The sequence below is a fragment of the Nomascus leucogenys genome, chromosome 19, assembly GCF_006542625.1.
Source record: "Nomascus leucogenys isolate Asia chromosome 19, Asia_NLE_v1, whole genome shotgun sequence".
NCBI classification, from domain to species: Eukaryota; Metazoa; Chordata; class Mammalia; order Primates; family Hylobatidae; genus Nomascus; species Nomascus leucogenys.
This window is the reverse complement of record NC_044399.1, coordinates 43,382,418-43,401,266: the sequence shown is the minus strand read 5'-3', so window position 1 is coordinate 43,401,266 and position 18,849 is coordinate 43,382,418. Positions and strand designations below refer to the sequence as shown.

The window sequence follows — 18,849 nt, the reverse complement described above, 5'->3', positions numbered from 1 at the left end:
AGTTAGCATATTTTTAAAAATTTCAAAATGAACGGAGGAAAGGTTGACGATCTTTAGAGCCTTCTGCCAGGCTGAAGTGTTTTGCATCTTCCCTAGACCCAGTACAGGCTGGTGACCTTACCGGCCTCCTGGGACACTTCAGGAATCACTGACTGCTCCCACAACTGTGAGGCTTGGGGCCAAGTGTGATGTAGTCAACGAGATCATGGGAGGCTCCCTCAAATGCTGCTGCTTTGGATTCCAGGAAACAGAAGATTTGGGGCCACAAAGGAGTCCATCCATGGCTTCTCCTTTGAGATGACTCTGAGTGAAATTCCGGCCCGGAGCCCACTGTTCATGACTCCACCCTTGAGGACAGCCAAGGCCTTGTAACATCCCTGTCTGGAGTCACAGAGTTGGGCTTCACTCTGAACTGGCTTCTAAGTCAGGAAAATAATTTTTTTCATTCTTTTTCTCTTGCTATTACTTGGTGTTTGTTCTGACTTGGAAATGGTGCACTGTAAGTTCAGGGTGAGCCAGAGGTTTGTTCTCAGTCTGTCAAGCCACTTTGATGATGGGAACAAAATCCCGAAGAGCAGCACGCCAGCTGGACAGGAAACTAAGCCACAGGGTTTTGGTGGGCTTGGGGATTTTTTCTACCCCCAAATGGAAAAGTCCTGGCATGGAGCACAGCATAATGAAGATTTATAGTGCTCAAAAAAAATCAGAAGTAATCAGCATCTAGCAGATGCACTGAAAAGCAGCACTAATAGTGGCTTTCGAAGGAGGAGAAGGAATCCAGCACTATGCAGACGAAGTCGACATACAGAAGATGAAATGAAAGCCCTGTTAAGAATCCTGTTTTCTTCCACTCTTTTTTACCATTTGTCCTTTATAAATATCCACTTAAGAACTTGATTAATATGTTCTTGCCTTGGGAAATCTCTGAACTTCTTTAAATCTCCTGCCCTCTCTCCTGGAAGTTGGGAGAGGCAGAAGGCAGGCAGAGAGCAGGACTTCCCAGACACGTGCACAAAAGCCCCAGTGTCTAGAGGACAGAATAAGTCTTGGGGAAGTCTGTGAAAAATTATTCACTTTTCCTGTCCCTTCCGGAATCCCAGTGGCTGCAGGTTTTTTTTTTTTTTTTTAAACTGAGGCCTATTCATTCAGAAAACATTTATTAAGAGGCTACTGAGAGCCAGGAATAGTGGTGGGTTTGGAAACATGAAGATGAAGTGATTCAGTGACATAGTCACTGCCCTCAAGGAACTTAGAGTCCTGAATAGTGTTTTTCAAAAGTACATTATGATTCATTTAGTTGGTTATGAAATCAACTAGTGGGTAGTGACCAGCAATAAAGGAAGGAAAGAAAGAAGGAAGAAGAAAGGAAGGTAGGGAAGGAGGGAGGAAGGGAAGAGGAGAGAGATGTGGGCAGAGGAAGAAGGGAGAGAAGGAGCTAGGAGGAAGACAGAGGGAGAAAGGAGGAGAATATAATCAGAGTGTATCAAAGTAGTGTAGTAAGGACAGAAGGCAGGAGATTTAAAGAAGTTCAGAGATTTCCCAAGGGATTGTTTCACTAAGGTTTTTGTTATATATCAGCTTTCCATTAAGTCCTTGCTAAGAATGATTTTTAATAAGTTATCTTTAAGATGTAAATAACCATTAAAATGCAACAAGTTTAAGTAAAATAATTGACTGGTCTAGCTTTTTTCTTTTTCTTTTCCAGGTAATAAGCTACCCTACATTATACTGAATGGCATCAATAGGGTTATGCTTTGTATCCAAAATGACAGTGGATATGTTGAAAGCAAACATTCCTGAAATTAAATATGCTCTATCTTGAGCAAATTCCCTCTCTGTTGCATTTTTGGCAATTTATATCTTACACAGCTACTAAAATTTCAGACTGTACATGATTTCATGTGTGTGTGCACAGTATATACACATAAACATATGCATTAGGTCATATGTAAAAGCTGTTTCTTGTTGTCAATGTCTGTCAAAAAAAACAAAAACAAAAACAAAAAACACTTGAAAGCCACTAGTGTAGTTGGGAAAACACACAACCAGTCATGCTAGAGTATGATGGGTGCCCCAAAAGGAGGGATTAACAGAGTAACTGTTTGTCTGGGTGAGTCAGGAAGGGCCTTGGCAGAGAGTTGGAGAATGGGGAGGAGGTAGACCTGGGCAAAGTGACCCCAACAGAGGAAGTAGCATGTCCAAAGACTTGGGGACATGACATGTTTAGAGAATAACAAGTGCTAAAGGGACAATGGTATGGGGGGCGGGAATTGGAATGGCACAGATGGGTTATTTTTATTTAATTTATGCTTCCACATTTACATGGCTTAATGTGGCCTCCATCAAAGAAGTACCTCCTAACTCCTATCCACAGGATATAGCCAAATATAAGGAGAGGCAGTGTCTGGTCCATGGACAGCTGTTACAATGATGTGAACTGCCAAGACTACAAAGACGGCCAGTGGGATTAGCAGGAAATGACATGGGATGAGTCAACAGGGGCCCGAAACAGAAGTAGTCTTTCAGAACTCTAAAAGTTCCAAAGAATGAAGACCCCAGTGGGACCCCATCAGCTCAAGTCACACTGGACAGCTGGGGTTCCCACTCAATATTGTGAAGCCTTGGTGGGCTCCCTGGAAGAGAGAGGGAATTCACTTTGGACTTACCAAGCTCTACCAGAATTCACTGCCATCTTCAGAGGGCTGGAAACTGCTGTTCTGGCTTTAGGGTGCTAGTGTCTATTAAGGTCTCTAAGACACATGGCTTAACTTTATTAATACAGAAACATTTGCTGAGCAGTATGGGGGATATCTTACATGGGGTGGGAAGGGGAGGGAGAGGAAAAGGTTCTGGCTTTGCAGAGCTTATGATCTTGTTGGGAGAGGGGTATATGTGGAGAAAAAAAATACACATAAAAACAGAGGATTGATTTGATTGTCATGACTGTCATGGAGGAAGGCTCTAGAGGCATTGGAGGGGTTTGAGCTGGTGAAAGAGAAGGAATTCCAAAAAATCAAACAGGTGCAGCTGGCAGGCTCATCCCAGCCCATCTGGGGTAGTTCTCTTATCTTAGCTCCTATATAAGCAGCTCAGATCACTTCTGTTCTCAACCACAATAAGCAAGAAGTACTAGAAGCTTCTTGCCATGGAGCCAGCACTGGAGTTAATGAAGCAATATCCTAGGGACCACCAGCAGGCCCATAATGGGCTGGAAAGAAGGAAACCAGGTTAAGAGGAAAAGTGGGTGAGAGGCAAAGGGAGAGAAGGCAGGTGAGAAGGGGAGTGGGGGGAAAAGGAAAGAGGGAGGGTGGTTAGAAGAATGGGAGAGGGAAAATGGTCGAAAAAGGGGAAATTAATCTACAACATGTTTCCACATTCCGTTATGATCCCTCCACTTGACACATGTCTACCCACCTCCTGCCCTTTATTTAAAATTCACTTCAAGCTGGGTGTAGGTGGCACAGGCACCTATTATCCCAGCTACTCTGGAGGCTGACTGGAAGGATTGCTTGAGATCAGGAGTTCAAGACCAGCCTGGGCAACATAGTGAGATCCTATCTCAAACAGCAATAACAACAACAAACCCCCCTAAAAACCAACTCACTTCAAAGCCCCTCCTCTATCTCTAGAGGATTACTTTTCTAATTATCCAGAAAACTACCTCTAAGGATACGCTGAATGGCTGTCTCAACCCAGGATATTTTGTTGAGCTTCCCCTTCTCCCAGAGATCCCACTGGCCATCGTTGTAGTCTTGAGCACTTCCCATCATTGTAACAGTTGTCCATGGACCAGATACTGCCTCTCCTTATATTTGGCTATATCCTGTGGATAGGAGTTAGGAGGTACTTCTTTGATGGAGGCCACATTAAGCCATGTAAATGTGGAAGTATAAATTAAATAAAAAGAACCCACCTCTGCCATTCCGATCTCCAATTTTTACCATGGCCCCCAGCCAATAACCATCATATGGCACTCTTAGACAAACAATAGGGGATTTGTTTAAACCAAAATGCAAAATGGTGATGAACTGCAGAATATATATATTTAAACAAGTTACTTCCCCCACTGTAACATGGAGAGTTTAGCTGTGCATGCAGGGCCAGCTGGCAGCAGCTTGCAGGGCCTGGCTGGCTACCAGGACTGCTCGTTTACCTTGCCCTCCCTGGGGGAGGTGTGACGGCAGAGCTGCATTTTTATGGTATGCCCCAACATCCATCCTGCCTTTCTTGGTCTGGAGCTTTGTGAGTGTTTATACTCACAACCATATGTAGACGCTGCCCCACAGCCCTCCTACTTGGATTTTCCTTTTAAAGTGAAGCCATCCTCCATGCCCCGCTCTGGTGGTGGACCAACTTATACGGAATTCTTACTGAGCCACCATGCACAAAGTGAGAGACCGTGGGCTGTTAGTCTGTCCAGAAAGTGACTGAAGGTCCAGCTATGCACTGCAGAGCACAGTGGGCTTTCCCTGGAAGAGCAGGTTTTGATCGTGAAGAATGTAATCTGTGAAAGCAGAGGGCCTTACCCACTCCTACCAGGGTTCTGGGTAGGCATTCAGCAAGGCCCTAGCAGTCTGCAAAAGGTACTGGGGTCCCCTTTTTAGGTTAGGGCCAAAGCCACAGCCTCCTCTATTTCCCTTAGGATTGCTGCTGCTTGAGGAAGCCCACAGCTTCAATGCCATGCCTTTGCCTTTCCCTCGTAATATTAATCACCTGCCTTTCCAGAGAGCCCCCAGGGAGCCTCCAGAATCCTCATATTTTTCCATCTTTCTATTAGGCATCTTGTTCTCATTACTGTACTAACACTCAAGCTATGTGCAGAGAATGATGAAAAAGAGACCTTGGTGTGGGGCTTGGGATTTGTTCAAAGCCTGGGGAAACTGTTTTAGAGGGTGTATGTTTTTTATTCCTTTTATGAGAGATGCGTGTTTCCCTCCCTCTGTGACTTGTTTAAAAGTAAAGTTTAATATGCTGCCAGAGTAATTGCTGGTTAATAACTTAATAAGTTATGTGCTAGGAATTATGGGAGAAAAGTAGTATCCAAGAAAACTTTTATTATACAGTTTGGGGCTTGGAAGATATATACCTTCAAATCATATAGAATGTTAACAGAAGTCCCCTTTCTTTTCAAACCTTACTTTCTCCCTAAAAGCATAAAAAAGGATAAATAGGTGGGGTGGATGAAATCTTCTGGATGCTGCCTGAGCTATGTAAATCACAAGGGGAGAATTTCTAACAGCACCGTCAACAGGACCGTGGTCACGTGAATTTGGCAAGGTACACACTTGGAAACTAGCCTTGGTAAAAATAGTAGTAATGATAATAACAATATCAACGTCTTACTATATTAAAAGTTTTCCCTTTAAAAAGTATTCTTATTTTATCTTTATAAAATTCTTAAGAAGGAAGAGAAATAGAAATTATTATTCCCATTTTTACAAATCAACAAAGTAGCTCAAGTGACGTAGCCAAGATAAGGGCAGAAACCAAGAATAGAATCAAGGTTTTCTAGAAAACAAATTGTATCCATGTGTCCCAAACACAATCAGGTGAAAAGTGAGACATTGGGTCAAGCAATTAGAAATCACGTAGACTGGTGTTATATCCTGGTAGCCAGTCTGGTGAAAAGCAAGGCTCCAAGTGCAGCTGTTTCTGTGAGGACCAGCATAAAGGCACATTTTCAACGTGGCGATTATGTTGATAGAGACTTCCTTATTTGACAATAGATAGTTCCCATATCTTCTTAGCACTTTTATGTTTACACTTCCATTATCACTATGCCCTCCCCTGCTCTCTTCTATTTCACACCTTCATTTTAGAGCTTCCCACTTTACAGATGAAAACTCAGGCCTAAGGAAATTACAGGCAACACCTTGCTGGGCAGTAGTCCAGCAGGGGCCAGACCTTTGACTTGCTAACCTTGAGTATTCTCTGCCTCTCCTCAATGGCAGCGCACCGTGTTTTCTGGCTAGAGGCTTTCCATTCACCAAGTGCCTCTAGATGTGACTGTCCTTGTGGTTACCCAGGAACGCAGAGCCTGCGGACTGGTGAGAACCCGTCTGGCTTAGGGAGTCCTAGAGTGAGCCCCTGAACTTGCGTGGGAAGGTGTTATTCCCAGAGGCCCCCAGGCCATTCTAATTGCTGAGGAAGCCTGATCATCACTGGCAGCTGAGGGGAAGGAAAGGATAGTGAGACTTAGGAGGGCCTCTCTCCAAGATGCTCCCTTGGCTCATTCATGTAAGACCAGCTCATGCTGCCCACAGCCCTCTTGGAGGTGGCCGAAACCCCAGCCACACAGGACAAATGTATCAGGGCTGAGCAGCTTAATATGACAGCAGACGTGCTTCTGCCAGGCCAGTGCACTGCCGTAAAGCCTGCGTCAGTTACTGACTTCAGTTAAAGGTGCTGTCTCTACCAGGTCACTACTGGAAAACAGCTGTGTAACCCGGGAGAACAAACTTATTTACATATTAAAATTTAGGGACAGCCAGCCAGCTGAGAGTGAGGAAAAGGGATATAGAATAGTTAAGTTTTGATGGCAAGAAGGTCTGGAGCATGAAGCCGTATCCATGGAAGGCAGCTCCTGAGAGAGGGCCCTGGCAGCCCAAGGACATGGAGTTATAGAATTTTCCACAAGGATGATCATGCCTTGGGAGAGGAAGAAAGCAGGTCAAGAGGCAAAAAACAAACTTGCTATTTACATCCCTAACTTGAGCCATCTTCTGAGACAGCCATATCTTTCAAGTAGGAAGAAGTTGCCTGCCCCCGTGTCTATTACCTCTTCTACAAATATCAGCTTAGATTAGATCACTGTTTTCAAATAGGGAGTTAGGGTGCTTCTCTTAGTCCCTTCTGGGGCTACCAATAGGAGGGAAGCCATGCAAGTGGGTCTCCGGGCCCCCACCCCAGTTTAGACCATATTGAAACCATCTCTACTATCTTCAATATCTTGAATTTCCACATAAGCTTGTTTGAAGAATGAATTCCACTGGATTAGATGATCTTCAAATTCCCTTTACTGTTGTAAATTCTGTGGTTCTGTGGTACTCTTAGCAATGTTGGAAAGACAAAAGCCATGTGGTCTCAAGTGCATACAAATATTTCTATTCCCATTACTAGCTGCCCAGGCAGGCAACAGGGGCTTCCAGGTGACAAGGACTGCTACTAGAGAGATTTTTGTTAATCCTTAAGAGAGACTAGAACTCTGATGACCACTGAGCGAGGTTGGAAAGATGTGAAGCATTTAGTGTATTTCATGTGCATATAGATAGCAGCCTACTTACCAGTGTCAGCCAGAGCTCACTAACTTCCTCTTAACTCCTGGATCAGGTCCATATTCCTCTGGCTGACATCTGAGGGTTTCCACAACTGGTCTCTTATCAAATCTTGCACTGCTCTCTAAAGCACAGCAGCTTTCCTTCAGCTTGATCTCCCCACTGGCCCGTGATATATCACATGCACTCCCTCCAGTATCCCACTACACATTTGGTCCACCATCTTGATATGCTCTTTTCCTATTACTTTTTGGTGTTTCCAAATCACACCCCGCTCTTCTGCCCATCTCAAATATCTAACTCCTCTGAGAAGGCCTTCCTTGACTATCTTAGTCCACATTCTTTTCTGAACTCTTATACTTACTGTATGTACTTCTACGTGCTTCACCGTCTAAATTTTCATTTAGATTCAACCGTAACTGAACTCTGACAACAGAGACTCCATTATATATACCTAATACACACACACACACACACACACACACACAATTAGGTTCCCACAATGCTGGGCGTTGTACTAAGATTCCTTTTGTGTACTTGGGCAATGAGACCTTCACAACTTACTTGGCAACAAAGGTACTATACAAGTATAACTTTACTCAGTCTCCAATCTGAGACAATTAATCTTATCTTTTTTTTTTTTTTTTTTTGAGACAGAATCTTGCTCTGTCACCAAGGCTGGAGTGCAGTGGCACGATCTTGGCTCACTGCAACCTCCAACTCCCAGGTTCAAACAATTCTTGTGCCTCAGCCTCCCAAGAAGCTGGGATTACAGGCCCATGCCACCATGCTAAAAAATTAACCTTATCTAATAATTAAACTCACCTATCCTTTAAAGACTTCTCCCTCTTCCTGAAGACTTCCTTGACACCCCTACCCTGACAAGCTGGCATTTATTTCTCCCTTCTCTGCTTCTGCAACACACTTTGACTCATTCTAGCATTGACACAATCTTGTTTACAGTTATTTAAATCCATACTTGTCTTACTTGTGGGGTTTCTGAAACAGAGATAATTATCATTCATTCATATATTTCCCACTGTGCCTACTACCATTGTCTTGTAATATTTGTGACTCTGAATTGGCTTTAATTGACTGAGAATGGCTCAATGAAGGTAACAAAGGTGTTAATTTATCCAAAAGATGGAAGATGTTACATGCTAAAGGAAAAAAAATAACCCACTACATTAGGGCTTTACATAATATTATGAGAATGTGCTGAAGACACTTAAAGCCTGCACTCCCTTGCAAGCTGAGCAATGACAACATTGTCCAAATCTTCCAACAGCAACACCCCAATAAGCCAACAGCTACAAGTGGAACAAGGCAGAGATTTCTGAGCCCTCTATTGAACTAACTGCCATCTCCAGGTTAGGTTTGCAGATTTCTATATTTAAAAAGTAGAAAGCATCAGCAGTTGGGGGTTGAATTCTTGGTGTGTGTGCAGTTGCGTAAAAGGCCTATTTTTATTTCTCGCTGCAGTATAAAGAAGCTTTGATCTTGGACGACTTGCTCAAAGGCCCAGTGTAATATATTGATCACTTCTGACTGCTTTTACCCAGACTAGTTTCCATAAGCTCAGTCTGTCAACAAGAAATACTTCATATATTTTCAAACTTCACTTTTCCTCAAACAGCTTATTCCTTTAAAACTTGAGGCTGTATTTGTAAAAGGGATATTTAATGAAGAAAATGTTTTGCACCTTGTCCCACTGGCTTGGGTTGAAATGTGATAATGTTTCCTTTTGTATTTAAAAAACGCAAACAGGATCTCATCCGGAGATACTATGACCTTAGACACTCCTGAGACGTCTGAAAGGGAAGTGAACATATGTCAGCATGCTTGGGTTTAAAATACACCAACTTCATTTCTCTCGTCATTCAAATCTGCATGAGACTCATGTGACTTTGAACAGGCTGTGCTGGAGGATTAAAGAGGGGTCCCAATGAGAACCTCTCTCTTCCAGTAAAATCTAGGAATTGAAAAGCAGTTACTACCTCTTCCATTTTTTTCCTAAAAAAAAAAAAATAACTTTTTCTAAAATTAAAAAAAGGAGGATCCTTTTTTTTTTGAAAGAAAAAAAGAAGGAAAGAAAGAAAAGAAAAAATGAGAGAAAGAAAAGAAACAAACCAAAAGGCAAAAACATAACCCCTAGCAATGCCTGGAAACTTGCTGTGTGGCTAGCGATCCCTGTTAAGACTTGCTTCCCTTAAAATTTTGGCATGGACCACAAATGATAGCCTTAAAATGCCACATGATCATCTGAATATTTTAACAATCATCCTGGACTGGATTCATTTCAACGGCACGGAAGTGAAACAGCAACTTGCAGCTGTGGCAAAAGGCTATGGCCTCTTTTTATTTCAAGTCATTGCGAAAGAAGGATCTCTTTCTTTGGGAGGGGACCAATCCATGAGGGATTTGGGAAGGAGCTAAAGGACAGTGGGAAAATGGAAGCAGACCTAAAACCCAGTATTTCTGCCTGGGAAGTGTAGTCTCTTGTGTGAATAAATTTAGTGGTTAGAAAATAAATGCTGTTTTCAGCTGTTGTAAAGCAAAACAGAATCCTAAACCAGAACTTCTGCAGCTGGCCACAGACCCCCTAGGGAAGAACTGGGATTGCTACACAAAAGCCTCAGCTTTGTGTCTATAAGCATTATTTTCCTTATACATTTAAATCCACAGGCCCTCCAAGAGCACACCACTCAGCTCAGTGGGGTCCAGTAAGTAAGACAGAAAAAGGAGAACAGATGGGAGTATGGATAGGGGGTGACAGGGGAGGAGACAGGAAAGTGACTGGAGTATGGATGAGGGGGATGGAGAAGCAGACGAGGTACACATGAAAGGGCACATGGAGGACTGCATGGGGGTGTGAGGGACACTTACAGGGAAGCTGGACAGGGAAGTGGATGGATTATTAGAATTAACTTGGGGTAGCAAGTCATTAGGTCTGGTACATTGAGCAGGCTTTCAACAAACATTAGCTCCCTCTACCATCTCTTCCCCTCATCAGCACTGTTTCATGCAAAAAATTTATTCCCAAGGTTGCTTTCCTTGTAACCTTGGAACCTGGTCTTGTATTTCTGAGAGCCTGTTTTTCTCACCAGAATATCAGACTGTTATTCTTCAAAATGATAAACACACTGCATGCCAACAAAGCACTGGTCCCACACAGGGCAGAACCCTTTTCATCCTGTAAAATTAAAACACTATATCCATTAAACAATGTCCCATTCCCTCCTCTCCATAGCCCCTGGCAACCACTATTCTACTTTCTATCTCTAGGTCTTGACTGCTCTTTGTATTAGTAGAATCATATAGTATTTGTCTTTTTGTGATTGGCTTATTTCGCTTAGCATAATTTCTTCAAGGTTCATCTATGTTGTGGCATATGTTGGAATTTCCTTCCTTTTTCAGGCTAAGTAATATTCTGGTGTATGTATACACCACATTTTGTTTATCCATTCATCATTCATCAATGGACACCTGAACTGTTTCCATGTTTTAGCTATTGTGCATAATGCTGCTACGGAAACCTCTTTGAGACTCCACTCTCAAGTCTGTTGGGTATGTATTCAAAACTGGAATTGCTGGATTAACATAGTAATTCTATTTTTAATTTTTTGAGGAAATATACTGTTTTCCAAAGCAGCTGTATCATAAAGAGTTTGAAATAATAACAAATGCTCTCATGATACTGTCGAGTGAAAAAGGAAGGAAGCTATAACTTACATATACAGTATAGCCTTGACAAAGTTAAAAAAAAAGCATGGGAAAAAAGATGAAGGAATTACATACAACTCTTAACCAATAATAGTGATTTACAGATTGTGGTAAGAATAGACTTTTACTCTCTTCCAAATTTTGTACTTGACTAATTTTCTATGATAAGCATATAGGATACAACAACGAAGGGAAAAACGGTGAAAAAATTTTAGTAGGGCACATATTTATTTCTGGTTATCACATCCACTGCATGCATGCATGCATTCATTCATTTTCTTGAGACAGAGTCTTTCTCTGTTGCGCAGGTTGGAATGCAGTGGCGTGATCTCAGCTCACTGAAACCTCCGCCTCCCAGGTTCAAGCGATTCTCATGCCTCAGCCTCCCAAGTAGTTGGGACTACAGGCGTGTGCCACCACTCAGCTAATTTTTTGTATTTTTAGTAGAGACTGGGTTTCACCATGTTGGCCAGGCTGGTCTCAAACTCCTGGCCTTATGTGATCCACCCACCTTGGCCTCCCAAAGTGCTAGGGTTATAGGCATGACCCACCGCACCCAGCCCTGACTAGTTCATTTAGTTCACTAAGTTTACTAAAAGAAACACACATGCAATATACAAACATACACATACACACTTATTTTTTTTCTTTTATAACCAAAGGAGAAACAAGATAGCCAAATTCACTTCTGAAAAATTTAAGCCTAATATAATGCTAATTACAACTCTCAGCCAAAGTAAATAAGCGATCTAGCTGGGACAGCAGAGCTGGAATCTGCAAATACCAAGGGTGGCAGGGCATGGGGCTCATGTCTGTAATCCTGGCTTACTTGGAAGACTCTGGTGGGAGGACTGCTTGAGCCCAGGAGTTCAAGTCCAGCACAGACCTCATCAATAAAAAGAAAAAGAAAAAAAAAAACTTGAAAAAAAAAAGTTTTTGTAATTAGCATGAGTGTCAGACTGGGTGATTCCTCTCTCATGATGCCCACTGCCATCCTTTCCAGGCCAGCAGCAGACCCCTACTAGATGGCTACTCTCATTTCATTTCTGGTCTAGGTCAGTTTAGTTTTCTTTCAGTAGTTAGTAAACTGCTTTAGACCTATGAGACAGACGGTAAACTGGATCAAGAAGGGAGGGGTGGAGGAAAAGAGGAAGGAAAGGACTTGAAGGATTAATGAGCTGATTTCCATTAAGGCTTTGACATCTTAGAAAGAAAAGCAGCTTGTAAGAGCAGAAGCCCAGTCCTTTCCTGAAGCCACGTTGCCAGCTGACCATTCATCACCAAAAATTCCCCAACAACTCCATGGCTATTGCTTAATCACCTCATATAAATCCCTATTAATCTTGCAAAGTCAAAACACAAATATAGGACAAAAGTCTTCATTTTATGTTCCCTCAATTTCAGAGTCAAAATTTAAAGACTGAATTGGTTATCCAATGGAGCCAATCAACTTTTTAAAAACTTTCTTTGAGAACAAAAGGACAAATACATATCCACTAGCATTTCTGTACTTATGGGACTGAACAAACTCAGGCTAATGATCAAATAAATTATGGAAGGAAAAGGGTGTCGGTGTTAAAATTTAAGGCAACATTTTTTTCTTTGCAAAAACATTAATTTTTCATAGCTTATATTCAAAAGATACAGAAAATCCTTAGTAGACTCAAAGGAACATTTATTCTTCTTTCATGTGTAAATTACCAGGGACATAAAAAAGCCTCTTCAGTAGTTGAATTTGGAATACTCTGCACTGTAATATCTTCATGGGAAAGGCAGGTGAGAAAGTAAAGACAGGGGTATGTTCTGAGAAGGGACGGCTAGGACGAGAGGGGGTTCGTCTGAGCATGGAGTTAACTAGTATAGACAGACAACTCCCGGAACAAGAGGACCTCAGGGACAGGGCAGGCATGTGACACTGAGGCTTCATCACTTATACCCAGTTCTATAATTTGCTATTTAGGAACCTCAAAGTTATCCTGTCAATGATGTGGATGATATAGAAAAACTGATACATAGCTTTGGAATGCATTGTGCTGTCTGGCAGTATGTTTTCCTTCTAAACTCTATTTCAGGCTCTGAACACATCCTGATTAACACTTGTAAAAGTGTGCTGGGGAGCAAAAGGAAGCCTGGTGTTAGGAACCATTTACAGACCACCCACAAAGCGGAAAGTTCACACTTGGATAATAGAGAGTTGACTGTACTGGAAACAGAAAAGTGGCTTTCCTAGATTCTGGGCAAGGAAGGTGGAAACCCAGTAAATTGCAGTGATTCATTCCTTTGTCTTCTAGAGCTGGAAAATCATGGAGAAAAATCAGAAGTGGGGTGGGGAGCAGAAGGAAGGAGAATGGAAAGCCCAATTAGAAAACAGCAATAGGGACCACAGGACAGGTTTGAAAAGGCCAGGAGGACTTCTCTTCCTCTTGGCTGCAGAGGAAGCTGATGGCAGCTTTGTCAGCCATCTCCAGGCACTGCACAACATGAAGGTCCACTCAATGGCTGGCCTGCTGCTCCATCTCCTCCATCTCATCCAACAAGAGGTAATGGACTCAGGAAGCCAGTGGATAATGACTTTCTATGAGATGCATGAAGGAGTAGCAAGCTAAGGGGACACAAACTCCTTCCTTACAGCACTTTAAGAACTAGAGTGTTAGGATACTTGGGACAGTCCTGGCTAGAAGCAGGTTTCAGAGGATAATTTCTGGACAGCCCTGACTTCTTGCTCCCCGGAAATAACAGGTAGGAAGAAGTGGCCTATTACCTGGCAAACAGCTGAGGGTACTGATGTGATATGTATCTTTGGGATGCTAAGAGCCACACAGAAGGCAAATGGTACTAGGCTTGGGTAAACACTTTATGGGTAAGCAACTCCTACTCTCTAAATAAAATGGAGAAAACAGATTGGGTGCAGTGGCTCACACACCTGTAATCCCAATACTTTGGGAGGCCGAGGCAGGTGGATCACCTGAGCCCAGGAGTTGGAGACCAGCCTGGGCAACCTGTTGAAACTCCTTCTCCACCAAAAAACCCCACAAAAATTAGCCGGGCATAGTGGCGTGTGGCTGTAGTCCCAGCTGCTCAGGGGACTGAGGCGGAAGGATCACCTGAGCCCCAGGAGGTCAAGGCTACAGTGAGCTGTGGTAGCGCCACTGCACTCCAACCTGGGTGACAGAGCATGACCCTGTCTAAAAAAAGGGAGAATAGACTAACAGACTAAAAATGAAAGGCTCCCAATAACTTTACTGGCATTTCAGACGCAAGATAATTTCTCCATCAATATCCCTGTCCAAAGTTATTAATGTTGAGACAATAATTGAAACACACACATTCACACATTGGGAAATCCACCACTGGCTCCTTCACCAAAAGGTTTCTTACAGGAGCTTTCACTGTGTGGCCTGGGCATATTTCCTGAGCCCCATTCTCTGCCACTTGTGCCTTACACTTTAGGTTGCAGAGGGCTAACTTCCTTATGGTTCTGCAAACCTACAGTGCTGTTTCATATTGCTGTGTCTCTGCCTATGCTATTATCTAAGCCTGGAATTCCCCTACCTGTCTTAGCCACTTGGCAAAATTCTGGCTCACTCTTGATGGCCAGTTTGATGTCAGCCCTCTCTCACCCCTCTTCTGGGGTACTGCTGTACCTACTACAGACATTTGTTATAATACTTAATATACACCAGATGAAAATTACTTATACACATCTTTCTCACTTCCTGGAAGTCCCTGGAGCCAGGACTAGCTCTTTTATATTTTTGTATTCCTACATCTCCTAACACAAAGGCTAGCACGTAGCCTGCGCTCAACAATGCTTTGTTGAATTAAACTGATTTGAGAACCTCACACAGCCCATTACTTGACTTGTCATAGAAGGTAGAGAGCCCAACAAAAGTGACCAAAAGCATACTTTTTGAAAAATAAAAAAGAGAGGCTTCTACCTTAGACAGCCAATATACTTTTTTTTTTTTCACTTGTTTGTTTCTCAAACTCTAAGCATCAGAAATTTATTTATTTTTGAAACAAGGTCTCACTCTGTCACCCAGTCTGGAGTGCAGTGGTGCAATCATAGCTCACTAGAGCCTTAAACTCCTGGGCCCAAACCATCCTCCTGCCTTAGCCTCCCAAGTAGTTGGGACTATAGGCATGCACCACCATACCTAGCTAATTTTTGTTGTTGTCATTGTTTCGTAGAGATGGGGTCTCGTTATGTTGTCCAGGCTGTTCTTGAACTCCTGGGCTCAAACAATCCTCCTGCCTTAGCCTCCCAAAGTGCTGGGATTACAGACATGAACCACCACACTCGGCCAATAAACTGACTCTTAATTAAATACGTGTACTATGGCAGGAAAGGTGGTAACACTAACACATGTGCCTCTTCTGGAGCTACTCTGGTGGAACTTACAGAGGACCTCCGGGGGCCTTTGCAGTTAACACTATCCTACCACCACTAGAGTCCTGCAACACAGATTTTGAACATGGCGTTACAGAGAGGACTCCCTGTATATTATATGAGAAATTCCTTTTACTCCTTCATCTTTCACACAGTAAATGTTCTAAGTTCCAGGATAAACTAACAATGGCAAGGATGAAAAATATGTTTCTATTCTTTTTTTGCCTTGCTTATTCAAGCTACCTTACTACCCACCTAAGAAAGGCAACTTCCATCCCCTCTTGCTATTCACACTCTATCTGTCCCTCAGTGCCTGCTCAAGCCTACAGCAATCTCTAATCTCTGAGTTGCCATGGCACCTAAGAGTCTGTACCACGTGATTTAGTCAATTACTGACTTTCATTGTTATAATATCTAACACAGGACTGGGCACACAGCAGGTTTCAACAAAAACAAGCTGATTGGTGGGCAGATAAAAAGCCATATTACATGCCCCTCAGTCACTTAGCAGTTTTAGAAAAATTGTCCAGAAAATATTTTTCTTTCTTTACCACAACCCAAAGTTCTAAAAGGATAAATACTCCAATAAGTTTAGAAAACTCATGCCAATGACTTTTAAAACTCCCCACAACTAGAAACAGCAATTCTCAAATGTATTTCTAACCCCTGATAACTCCTTGCTCATGTGGGATTTTAACATACCTCTTGGCCAGCCAGAGTTTGGCTTTGGTACAAACAGTGATGTCAGTCAGCTCGTGCTGGAAGTCTGAATTCGTTCTGTGTTTGGAGTCTGAGTAGGCTTGCAACAAATGAAAAACCTAAACCAAAAAAGAAAAAAAAATCCTGCTGTGAAAATATATTTTTCCTAAATGCTCAGTTCCTCCCTTTTAAGTTTCCTTAAAATGTTCCCCTCAAAGAAAACAGACACCTGCAGAATGTAGCTCGGTCTCTTTGCAGAAAGGCATGTTGGTTTTGGAGGATGTAGCAGTGGCGAGAAACCCAAGTCCCTAATCCATACCTTGTTATAGGTTTCTCACACAATCCCCAAAACTGATGACTGTGGCCCAACAATCATCTGCCACAAGAGGTTATTAGTTACAAACAACCTATACACTGATTTCAGCAAAGAAATGCAAACATCTTTATGTTAGCTGTAACACATGAAAATAAAATGTGCCTTTTAAAGTCAAAGTCTTAAATTTAAAGAAAAATACATTGTTTGAGAGTCTAAACTGGTTTACATGTCTGAGTTCATTAGAACAGTCTTGGCTAAAGAGGTAGGTCAAACTAATTCTTGCCTTAGCAAATACTGGGCAGTGATATTTGTAACTATTTAGGGTTTTTTTTTTTTTTTAGCAGATCATCCTTTCGATATCAGGAGTGAATGCAGCAATGAAGACGTGCCCCATTTACACAAGGATACTCGTGTATATGCACGTATGCATGTATGTATGTACTGGATTCAGCAATGAAATCCGCAAGGCCTCTGTGAGGAGTACAAATCTATAGCAGACAAAGAATAAGGACAAGAGCATAAATGAGATCTTTTGACCTTGGCTAGTGCCAAGGAGAAAAATGCATGTCAAGAGAAATCCTTCAGTCTCCAGCCTCCTTATCTAAATCGAGAGGAAGAGACGGGTGCAGCAAAGTAAGCATAGATAAACACACTAAGAACTCTGAAAGTCTATTTTAATAACATCTGTTTTCTTTCCCTATTATATCCTTCTCTAGAGCTGTGAATGACTCTTTCTGTGTAACCAGATTCAACGTTTTCCTCTCTTTCTCTCCTATCAACAAGGGGCTGACAATAGTGAAATAACTGAGAGTTAGATATGGAAGGGAGTAATGAGAAACAGAAAAGGCCAGATAAAATCAATCCAGAGTCATCAGACCCTGAATGGGTAAGCTGGCAGGTTTTACTGGGTCAGACGTCTGCAATCACCAACAACAAATACATGCCAAGCACCTTCTGTTTAGAGAATCAAAATAAATTTCTTCTAAACAGAAGTAACTGTACAGGAGAGTGCACACAAGTCCCAATGTGGAGACTGAAAATGCTTTCTCTAATAATGGATCTGTTATTTCAGAAGCAACAGATCAAATGTCATGCCTTCACCACACCCCCGCAGGGACCCAAACCACCCGTCGTGGAGTCTGGAGCAATGGGTCTGGCTGGAGCTTCTGTTCTTATGTGGTGACTGCCAGAGGGAAAAAATACCTCCCTCAGCCTGAATCCCCACTGTCCTGAAAGAGCTGGCAAAGTCACTGGGCTTTGCTTTACTTTTCTCTACAGCTGCACAAAACCAACCACCAGGGCTTTTCATGGTGTCACAGGATCGCAATTAATCAGCAGACACCAGCAAAATACATGACTTTGGAATTTACTTGTAAAGAAATCTGTGAGATTTTCAAATGCTTCTCATTTAGAAGCAATCACTTCAAAAATAACTCCTGATGGATGTTTAAACTTAGTCCTATATTTGCTCACCTTACTTGGCAAAAACAAGACTGTTTTTGAAACGCTTGGTAGCTCTGGTTTATGAAAATCAGCCTACAATTCTGTCACATTGGGTACAAACCAGACAATTGTGATCCTGGTTATTCACCAGGAATGGAGAGCGATCTATTTACACGAGACAAAAGAGAGACAGGTACGCTGAAAAGAACTGTGGTGGAAATAAGCATGTCGAAGGGCCAGGGTCAGAGAAGTCAAGGAAAAAAATTGGGCAGGGAAGGAGAGGGAGAAGAGAAGACAGGCGAAGGAGAAAGGAAAGAAAGTTTTATAAGCAATTGTATGAAACAGGTTAGTGTTTTTGAGATATTTTTCTTTAAGAAAATAAAAATATTTGAATACACAACTAACCTCATAGACATTTAGTGTGTTGGGTTCAAGAAAAATGAGACCATCCTTTGGCATGAGGTCCAGGAATAAGGCCAGGCCCTTTCAAACTAGGATTTGATCAAGGTAAGACTCAGGAGCTCCGGCAGCTCCCAAGAAGGGCAGTTTGTCCATCAGCTCTTAAAGGATGGCAAGCAGCAAGGCAACTCTTTCTTCCTCATTTTCCTAAAGTTCTGGTCCCAAAGAATTCTGAGGCTAAGAAAGTAGTCAGGCCCAGGCCTGTGCTGAACGAAGCACAGAGAAACCAAAGCTGCCAGAACCAAGGAGGATGATTAATTGAACACACACGAGAACTCGGAATTTCAGTGTCATTTTATGTGTCCTAAATTGGCAACTGAATCCAAACATTGTCAACAAATATTTATTAAACAACTCTTATTACCAGGCACTGTCCAATGGGCTGCAGCAGAGACTAGATAGTTCCTTGCTTTCCTGTAGCTTACATTCTAGTCATGCAGACATGAAAAATCAATAGCTTTCCTGACTCTGCCTGGTCATGATTTACAACCTGCATGGCAGCATCGTCATCACTTTTGGTTTTATGCTTGACCTCCCCCTCCAAT

The 18,849-nt window shown here is 42.3% G+C and overlaps 1 protein-coding gene across 2 annotated transcripts in view; it reads right to left on the bottom strand.

The window, feature by feature from the left end:
- Positions 1–18,849, bottom strand: part of THADA (THADA armadillo repeat containing) — a 358,452-nt gene that overhangs the window by 89,877 nt on the left and 249,726 nt on the right. For both annotated transcript variants that reach the window (XM_030800262.1, XM_030800261.1), the window contains one exon: positions 16,090–16,205. In XM_030800262.1, the coding sequence (XP_030656122.1) occupies positions 16,090–16,205 (116 nt within the window). The remainder of the gene's footprint in view (positions 1–16,089; positions 16,206–18,849) is intronic.